This window comes from Saccostrea cucullata, unplaced genomic scaffold (genome assembly GCF_032062105.1).
Source record: "Saccostrea cucullata isolate Sc308-1 unplaced genomic scaffold, CSIRO_AGI_Scuc_v1 ctg3236, whole genome shotgun sequence".
In the NCBI taxonomy this organism is placed as follows: Eukaryota; Metazoa; Mollusca; class Bivalvia; order Ostreida; family Ostreidae; genus Saccostrea; species Saccostrea cuccullata.
Window position 1 is genome coordinate 62,501 of NW_026917866.1, and position 10,116 is coordinate 72,616.

The 10,116-nt window shown below is 33.9% G+C and overlaps 1 protein-coding gene across 1 annotated transcript in view; it reads right to left on the bottom strand.

Annotated features, from left to right (window-relative positions):
- The window catches only part of LOC134263015 (low-density lipoprotein receptor-related protein 6-like), a 13,071-nt gene extending 4,509 nt beyond the window's left edge, over positions 1 to 8,562 (bottom strand). Inside the window, exons 1-6 of the mRNA XM_062745656.1 lie at positions 8,472 to 8,562; positions 7,881 to 8,045; positions 7,592 to 7,717; positions 5,987 to 6,181; positions 5,553 to 5,745; positions 2,632 to 2,882 (exon numbers count right to left, since the gene is read on the bottom strand). Of these exons, the coding sequence (XP_062601640.1) occupies positions 2,632 to 2,882; positions 5,553 to 5,745; positions 5,987 to 6,181; positions 7,592 to 7,717; positions 7,881 to 7,890 (775 nt within the window). The 5' untranslated portion in view covers positions 7,891 to 8,045; positions 8,472 to 8,562. The remainder of the gene's footprint in view (positions 1 to 2,631; positions 2,883 to 5,552; positions 5,746 to 5,986; positions 6,182 to 7,591; positions 7,718 to 7,880; positions 8,046 to 8,471) is intronic.
- Positions 8,563 to 10,116: the final 1,554 nt, after the last annotated feature.

The window sequence follows — 10,116 nt, forward strand, 5'->3', positions numbered from 1 at the left end:
GTGATTGAATTTAATTCATGTTTTAAGCCAGATGCTATGACATTCACAATTTTGAAAGAGGCACCATAGATCATTATAACTATACACTTAGCAGTTGCTTAGTTTGATTACTTAATACCCATAGGTAGGGTAGGGGAACAAAAAATGCATTTCAACTAATCAGTAATATGCAGCAATAATCAGTAGTGCCTTTACCACACATGAACCCCTGACCCTTAGGCCTAGATCAACACATTGCACAATTTTTGATAAGGCATCCATGCTTTTCAAAAATATTTGATTAATACCAAGGAGCAGATTTCAAACAATTCATTCATTTTCAGTATTTAAGTACAGCCCCCCCCCTTTGGTACCCCTGACCCTGGGGCCTTGAAATTCAAAATTCTGGAAGACTAGAGCCCTTGCTCATAACTATATAGGTAGTTCATCTGCTTAATACCCAGGAGTAGAGAAGAAGATTTTCAAAGAATTCATGTATTTTCACTATATAATCAATAGAGCCCCGCCCTAACACCAGAACCCTTGACCCTGGGGCCATAAAATTCACAATTTTGGTAGAGGCACTCTTGCTCATCATAACTATGCACTTAGTTAGTCTATTTAATACCCAGGAGCAGAGAAGATTTTCAAAGAATTCATGTACATGTATTTTCACTATATAATCAATAAGAGCCCCGCCTTAACATCAGAACCCCTGACGTTGGGGCCACAAAATTCACAATTTTGGTAGAGGCACTCTTGCTCATCATAACTATGCACTTTGTTAGTTTATTTAATACCTAGGAGCAGAGAAGACGATTTTCAAAGAATTCATGTATTTTCACTATATAATCAATAGAGCCCCGCCCTAAAACCAGAACCCCTGATGCTGGGGCCATAAAATTCACAATCTTGGTAGAGGCATTCTTGCTCATCATAACTATGTACTTAGTTAGTTTATTCAATACCCAGGAGCAGAGAAGAAGATTTTCAAAGAATTCATGTATTTTCACTATATACTTATTTAGCCCTGCCCTAGCACTAGAACCCCTGACCATGGGGCCATAAAATTCAAAATTTTGGTAGAGGCATTCTTGCTCATCATACCTATGCACTTAGTTAGTCTATTTGATATCCAGAAGCAGAGAAGAAGATTTTCAAAGAATTCATGTATTTTCACTATATAATCAATAGAGCCCCGCCCTAACACCAGAGCCCCTGACCCTGGGGCCATAAAATTCACAATTTTGGTAGAGGCACTCTTGCTCATCATAAATATGTACTTAGTTGATTTATTTAATACCCAGGAGCAGAGAAGATTTTCAAAGAAATAATGCATTTTCACTATATACTTATTTAGCCCCGCCCTAGCACTAGAACCCCTGACCCCAGGGCCATGAATTTCACAATTTTGGTAGAGGACTTAATGCTGAATACAATCATGCAAACAGTTTGACTACTTGATGTCCAGGAGTAAAGAAAAAGATTTTTAAAGATTGCATTAATTTAGTGGTTTTGACCCCACCCCTCAGGCCCCAGGGGGGCAGGGATCATGACATTCAAAAATTTTGTTCTCCTTCACCCATAGATGCTTTGTATTAAATTTGGTTGAAATTGGTCGAGTGGTTGCAGAGAAGAAGCTGAAAATGTTCAAATGTTAACGCACGACGGACGACGACGGACAACAACGGATAGCAATAGGTCACCTGAGTTTACTCAGGTGACCTAAAAATGTATATATTTTCCCACATATATTCCTTGCATGAATATTTAAAATTGGTTGCTCAAAGAAGGAAATTCACTTCTTTGCCCTACAAGATGGCGGCTGAGGGGAACAACTCCTAGGCAAAATATGTCATAGGAAAAGGGCTATAAGATTTCCTCAGCTAAGGACTCATATGATCGAGGTTATTATGATCAATTATGCCCCATTTAAGTCTTGAATTGGTCAGAATTTACAACAGCATATACGGTACTTTCTTAAATTGGATAGAAAATAAGCTGTAATACAATTATCTTATATCATGGCACCTGATTCCACCTCTGATGTTTTGGAGGTCCGTGTTTGCTCTGCTCCTATATATTTTATATTGTTTATGGACTTTTGATCTTCAATACTGTTCTTTATATCCATTGTTTTGATAAATTCAGAATGCATGTTTTATTTTCATTTCTTACACTTTTAAATTTAAATCGGAAGTAAAGTGCAAAATTTATATTAAAGCCGTATATGTAATTGATTTAGCTGTATTTGGAACAATTTGAGACATTGTGAGTAAGAGTCTCTTTCAAAAGAAATTATTAATGAAGTGCAGAATTCAGATGTCAGATTCGTGTCTTTGTAATGGCAATTAACCACACAATTAACAGAAACTAATGTACGACTTAAACCTTTTCGAACGAATGTACTTAAGAAAAATAGCTGTAGGTCATTTGAAATTTAATGAAAGCATTGTTGAAAATTGCAGTAGGTGTTTTTGTAAGTGTATACGTACATGTAACAAGTACGTTTACTGAGAAAATACTTGAATATCTTGAAAGGAAAGTCACATTACCTACACATGTTGAAGAAAACATAACCTAGAAGACTAAGTCCAAAAACCTGTTTTTACATGAATGCTCAGGAAAATGCTACTAAGAAAAACACAATACCTAGCTGACTAAGTCCAAAAAGATGTTTTACTTCGCTGCTCAACAAAATGCTTCTATTAGATCCATCCAAATTGGCCATCTCGATGCGATGGAATCTAGCATCACCCCAGTATATTATACCATTATCTGTATCAAGTGCAATTCCGTTTGGCCATCCATTAGAAGTGTTCACAATAACAACTCTATCTGTGCCATCCAGGTTTGATTTTTCTATCTTGGTATCACCCCCAACGTCTGACCAATAGAGCTTTCTGTTGAATAACATCATTTAAATTCAATATAATTATATGTTTCATTCTGTAAGTAACTGATGGTAAAGCGATAAAATACAGAATACTATTACACAACTATGACACGTCACAGAAATGATGAGCAGAAATATTGTTTATTTATTTACGATGATTTCATCTCTCAAATAAACTTGATAAAATTAATAGACGACTTTTTTAATTAATTGAGGCATGTTTTTATTTAATTTTTTTCCCGATCTTAAAAAAATCTTGCCATGTAAGGAATTGTACTGGAAGCAACATACATAGAGAAAATGTAATAATGAAATTAAGTTTTAGAAAGGCATTATGCGTTCATAAAAATGATATTTAAATGGATTTATATTTTAAACTTTGTCCTAGTATTTTGGAATCCTTTTGTTAAAATAGACCTAAAAAGTGATTACAAATTCTATCATTTGTTCTTCAGCCTTTTGGCGTCTAGGCCTTTTCGTTATTTTAAGAGAAAGGCATGATATTTTTCACTCGCGCACGATCATTATGATAGTAATAGAAAAATAAATAAATAAGGAAGTACCCGTAAAAAGAATCTACATTTGTGAAGTTAATATTTTAAACACCATTTAACGTAGAACCTACGTCGTATGACATCATAACTAGTGAATGTGTTTAGCCTGTGCTAGATCCATTATGACGTCAGAATTAATTCAATGTTACTTTTCCCCGCACTTTACAGAAAATACTGCACTTTGAAATCCACAGAATTTAAGGTCAAGATCTAGTAAATGAAAGATGCCTACAGATTTATAAAATTTGAGAAATAAATTCCTTTAATGATGCTTTATAACTTAAGCTTGGCCAAATAAGGTCTTTCGGGTCATAATTTGTAGGTAAACAAGATGAAAAAACATATCTTACACAGTCATTTTCAATGAAAAATTAAGAAAACCAATCATGAATATGGGAGTTTTTTTCATATTCGACAAAGGAAATGTATCCAGATTGCCTACAGTCTCTCAGAAAATGGTAATTTGTATGTTCATGGTCTCTTCTTTAAAATAATGTCAAATTTAATATAGGTATCCGGATTACTTTTCATATGATTTCAAGTTGAATGCCATGAAAATACCCTTTTTTCTACATAATTCAGCAAAGCCGTAAAGTACGGGAAAAAGAAAGTTGAAATTGATTATGACGTCATAATGAATCTAGCACCACAAAATCAGTCTAAAGTCATTTACTAGATCTTCACCTTAATTCAAAATCATGCCGAAATAACCTTAATTCAATTTATATATTTTTGAGTCATATTGCTTAATGACAATATATTTCTGAAATTAGAGAAAACCTGTACCTTTCATTTACTAGACCTTGTCCTTAATTAAGTTGACAAATCCAAGACTATCTTGTGTAATGAAATTACAATGTATACAACTTACTGTAATAATGTAAATGGTATGTAACCATTTTAAAGGAATGCAAAAATCCCAATAAATCTTCAGTTGCCAACTAAATACTGTACGTGATATCCTGATGAAATGAGTCTAAGTCAATGATGTACGTGTTGTAGATCGTGCGACCGTGTGTACATTTTTTGATATCTATCATGAATTGATGTGCATTCCTTTTTATGATTATTTGTTACTTATTCATATTCTTGGTGTATGATTACAATTTTTCTATTAAATATGATCTTTTTAAACAAAAAGTACAATTTTTGATAAACATTTTTAATCTGAAAGTAAACCCAATCAGACATTAATAATTAAATTCCGTGTAAGTGCAAAAAGGTCAAGAATATAAGCATCGGTAAATAACCTATCTCTCATTAGTTAGAAGTGAAAGGTATATATTTTAATCCCTTTTTGTAATCATTTGGGTATGTTATTCATCATATTAAAGATTGAAAACATTGTGACAAAGTTCATTTGCCTACTTTTTTTGTAAAATGTTGACGTATCTTTTATGTCAATTGAATAAAAAAAGAAATTATTCTTGAGAAATATTAATATTGCTTAATATTGTGCAGTCAAAAAACGATGATCTTGGAAGAGGTATTTTTGTGATTTTTCATATTCTCTTCTTGACAAGTGTCCCCCAAAAATAACTGAAAATGTGTAGTCGCAGTATATAATTACCATACCAAGTTTCACAGGCTGTACTAGATTTAAAAAAGGAAACATATCGTGAGCTTTTTGCTGATTAAGAAGCAAGTACCGGTACTAATTTATCATTTTGAAAAATTTGAAAATCTAGTGACAAAGACTTTTCCGACATAGGTTCTACCTTAAATGAATACATCAGAATTATTTTTCAAACAACTTTATAAACTTTGTATTAGACTAAAAACGGGTTCCCGTATGCCTTATACACCGTAACTTAGCATTACAAATGAGCTCACTAAATGATACCCCGCCTCCCATATGAAAATAATGGCAGTGTCCATGTTTTGCTGTGGGAAACCCAAACTATGTGTCGGGTCAAAAAGTAAAATAGGAGGTACATGTACACAATGGCATTATGTAATAAAGATTCTGTGAAAGATTCATCAAATTTCATTCAGTGATATGAGAGGAGTTGCGGATAAGAGATACTAGGTACCCCAAAGCGTAACAGACGGACGGACGGACATACCGATTACTATATACCCGCCCTCTTTTCAAGCGGGGGTATAATTAAATAAAATTCTACTTGTTCTTCGAGTCTACTGCTATGTCTCTTGGCATCGTTAAGCCATCCGTGACGATCGTCGTCCTCTGTCCACCATCTAAATCTGACATTTCAACCGTGCCTTTATCAGCATCTGTCCAATACAGCCTACGATTTACCGTGTCTAACGCTATTCCACTTGCTTGAGGGACCCCATTGATCACAATTTGTTGTCCTAAAATACATGCTCACTATAAGTGTTAGTTTAAATGAAAGACAAAAATAATCACAAACCGAAAAAATGTGAAATGTTATAAATACTTCAACTTAACTCTTCAAACAGGCTTATGGCCATTGGGTCTCAATAATGCCGTGGCCTAGCCAATTTCCTCCTCCAAAATATCATACGATTACTACGATGCATCGATTTATACTAATATAACACTTATGGATTGAAGCATGTATTCAATAATTACCCGAACCATCCAGAAAGGCTTTGTTGATTGTATTTAGTGTAACGTCTGACCAATATATCTGTTTTTCTACAGGATCAAAGTCAACAGCAATGGCATTTTTAACGCCTTGTAATGGGACAACATGGGAAGTAAGGTTGGATAGTGACATCACGTTTAGAGACGTTCTGTATGCAAAGACCAACAATTCTTCCTCATCTAGAAACGAACAAGGGTGAATAAACTTGCAAATAACCTTCGCAAACTATCCTAAACGGATCTTTGTATATTGTTATCTAGATTCGCATTATCAGTGTTCAAGTGTATATTGCGATTTTGTCCAATTAAACTTAAACCATTTATGTGTATTACCCTAGATCATACTTCAGAGTTAATTTTACACGAATTTAGCATATTTGCGAGGGAGTTCGTTATAAGCTAAAATCAAGGACTCAATTAACATAAAAACAATTTTCTAGAGTAAAGATTGGTTAATTAAGGTCTTCCGTTTCCAACGGAAGACCTTCTACTGATTCTGATGATGCTATTTAAAATTTCAAAAAGTCACTTCCGGTTTTGAGTTATTTCCCTTTAAACGAAAATTTATAGGCTTTCGTTTCCAGACAAAGGCTCAGAGACGGCTAAAGCTGGAGCAGAAATTTTACTGATTTTAGATAATACAAGGATTGAAGTTGTGCATGGCGGTTTTTGTTTTTCGATTTTTCTATTCAAAATGGTGATATATAGGGGTCAAAAATTAGAACGCCTAAAAGAGCGAAAATTTACACGTATTTTGCTTTTTATCTTCTAAACTAAAAATATTTTGTTAAAACATATAGAATAAAATTTGTGCAGAATTACAAGATCTTTCAAATGATATCTCAAAAAAAGGGCTGACTCCTAAATTAAGGGATCTAGAGGGGCCAAAAGTTTTTTCCAGATACCTCAAAAAGTATTGAGAATTTGTAATACACCCAAGAAGCAAAGTTGTTCAAAATGTCAAGCTTAATCTATTGAAGTTGTCAAAATGCGTCCGGCGACGTCACTTCCGGTCAAACCGGAAGTCGTAAGAAAATGCATATTTTTGCCGTTCTTGACAAGTTTTTGGGTAAAATATGTCACTGGAAGCATAAAACTTAATTTTCCGTCCATCGACATCACTGCCGGTCATACCGGAAGTAGCCAAAAATAGTTTATTTTTGAAAGTTTTGATGCAAACTTGAAATTATAAAGTGACTGGAGACGACTTAACTCATTGCTTTCTTTTGTTGACGTCACTTCTGGTCAAAACAAAACCTACTCGTTGCTTTGCAACGAGCTTTGCTCTAGTTTAATTCAACAATTCTTTTGAAAAAAAAACGCCATGTCATCCTATTCCAATCCTTTTAGTACTTTGATTATCTTGCTTACCACACTCCTCCTAATCAGATCCATCTGCACAGTCGTCTACACTATCACATTTTACACCGCCCATGCCACCCTATACCAGTCCTTTCATTACTTTGATTATTTTTTCCTACCACACTACTCCTCATCAGATCCATCTGCACAGTCGTCTACAATATCACACCTTATCCCGCCCATGCCACCCTGTACCGGTCCTTTTAGTACTTTGATTAATTTGCTTACCACACTCCTCCTCATCAGATCCATCTCCACAGTCGTCTACACCATTACACTCTTTTTGATCACTGATACATCTGTCATTTTTACAGAGAAATGATGTCAATCCATTGCACTCCGTGACATCAGAAACTTAAATAAAGTACGTTGCAAAAGGTTAACATTTAGTTATTATCAAATTTACAGACATGAACACAAATTAAACTCAGAAAGACTTTTCTATTGATTTTAGCAAAATCAAATTAAAATATCACATGTCGTCGATGAGCACCTTGTTCATGGTGTATTATTTTACCTGCAGACATTTTAGAATGGGGTCCAATGCGCAATTGATAATCATCTCTCGCGTCCGAAATAGAAAAATCTGGGTAACTCTGATAAAACTCTTCGCCATTTTTCTTCTGGAGTTTTACATACAGAGAAGATGTGTTCAGGGTTAGTGCGTGTATAGCCTCATTTCCTTTGAAGAATTAAAATATCTTGTAATATATAAATATTGTCCAGAAAGAGAAATAAGATAAGGGGTCAAGTAAATTCTGACAGTTATATATAAACCAAGTTTGTTTTTATTTGTTACATCTTTTATTTGCTGTTTTGTTATTCAAAAATTCACCCAAGCAGTTTGAATATTGAATTTGCAGAAATATTCTTTGTAAACATGCAAAAATCAATGGTTTAATAAAAAAAAATATTTTTGCGTAAAACATGTAAAACTCAAAAAAAAAATCTTGCATTTTGATTTTAGGTATAAAAGAAGGAGAAAACGAACAGTAGTTAAGCTCCAAAGTCCATTCAAAAAGTAAATATCATGAGAAGAGCAAACACAGACCTCTAAAAACAACATGCAGAGGTGGGATCAGGTGCCATAGAGGAGTAATCATCTTACCTAGCCAGTACTCAGTTTCGGCATGACCAAATCCTTTCTGATATTCTGTCCAATTTCTAGCAAAAGAAACGGAACCATCATTTCGCTTTTGGATAACCTACAATTTATAGTCAAAATTAATAATTGAAGGAAGCCGAACGTATAAAGTGGTTTTTGCCAAATCTTTAGATAAATATCCTGACAAAAAAGCATATAGATCATGTCAAAAACAATCATTAAGATCCCGTAAAAACATCAAGATTCTGTTACAAATATAACAGCATACCAAAACATACACCATGACAAATCATTTTAACACACTGACTAAAAACGTATCATGTCAAAAACATATCAACATTAACAATTTAAAAACATACATACCGTCCAACCCCCACCAGCTGTGTCCATATCACAGAGAACTCTGAGTGACCGGTCACTGACACTCCAGGGATAAATGGAATAGACACCGGTAACACACCCTTTGTTGTATAGTTCCAAGCAATCAAATGGATTCAATGTTGCTATGCATTAGAAAAAACATATTGTGTTCTTTTTTCAAGAAATTATGTTTAGAGTATACACTGTAATCATGGTAATAATAATATAAATGTATATAGGGAAATTCGATAATTTAATATTAATCGTAATAGTGGTAAGTAAACTTTAGCTAATTTCAACAAATTTCCCCTTGTATATTTTAATTTATCATTATTAGCATTACTCATGTAAATAATTACCCGTAAAAATGTCACATGTAATTTTCAAAAGTTGTTTTGCAGTGGTGAGCTGGTCCTCTCTGATTTTATCCACGGTTATGGCAACGCTGTTTATTTTGTTTTCAACCTCACGTAAGCGGCTGTTAAAGTCATCGGGGTTCATCTCAGATAGAAATGTATTCACGTTTACTTTCACTTTTGCATTTTCATTTTCCTGATTACTTATTTCTCCCACGGAAAGATTTTTGTGAATTTCCGAACTCTCTAAACATCCCTTTAATTTCTCATTTAGAATTTTATTTTCACCCTCCAAGACTCCGTTCCTTGTTTCCAAAGTCTTGAATTGCTCCATTATTTCGCCGAGTTTCTTTACAATATTGTCCGTTGCGTAATCACTATTTATAGATTTGCTTTCAAAGCTACATGATTTTCTCCAAACAAAGAGAAATAAATAGAAAACCCGTGTATTCCACATAGCAGATGAACTATCGTCCTCAAATTCTTGAACGACTTGGATATGTTTGAATGAGCGCTTCGTTATTTCATAGAGGATTGGTTATGCAAATTGAATGTAAATTTACAGTCACGTAAATTATATATATTTAAAACAAAATGAGTTATTTACCATGAAGGTCATTTTTGATATTTGTTTAATTTACTTAAATGAAACTTAATAAGAAGAGAAATTACGTTATTTTCATGATTCGAGTAGATAAAAATGTCAAAGTTGATGCAAGGTAATTAACACCAAGGCAGCTTGGCATGAATGATCCTATTTTTATGGAAGCATCTTCAGGTAGTGGAGATTTAAGTTTGTTCAAATCATAACCCCAGGGGGTAGGGCGGGGCCACAATGGCCAATCAAAGTTTTCAATAGAAATATATAGGAAAATTCTTTAAAAATCCTCTTGTCTGGAATAGCAAAGGCATAAATGATCCTATTTTTATGG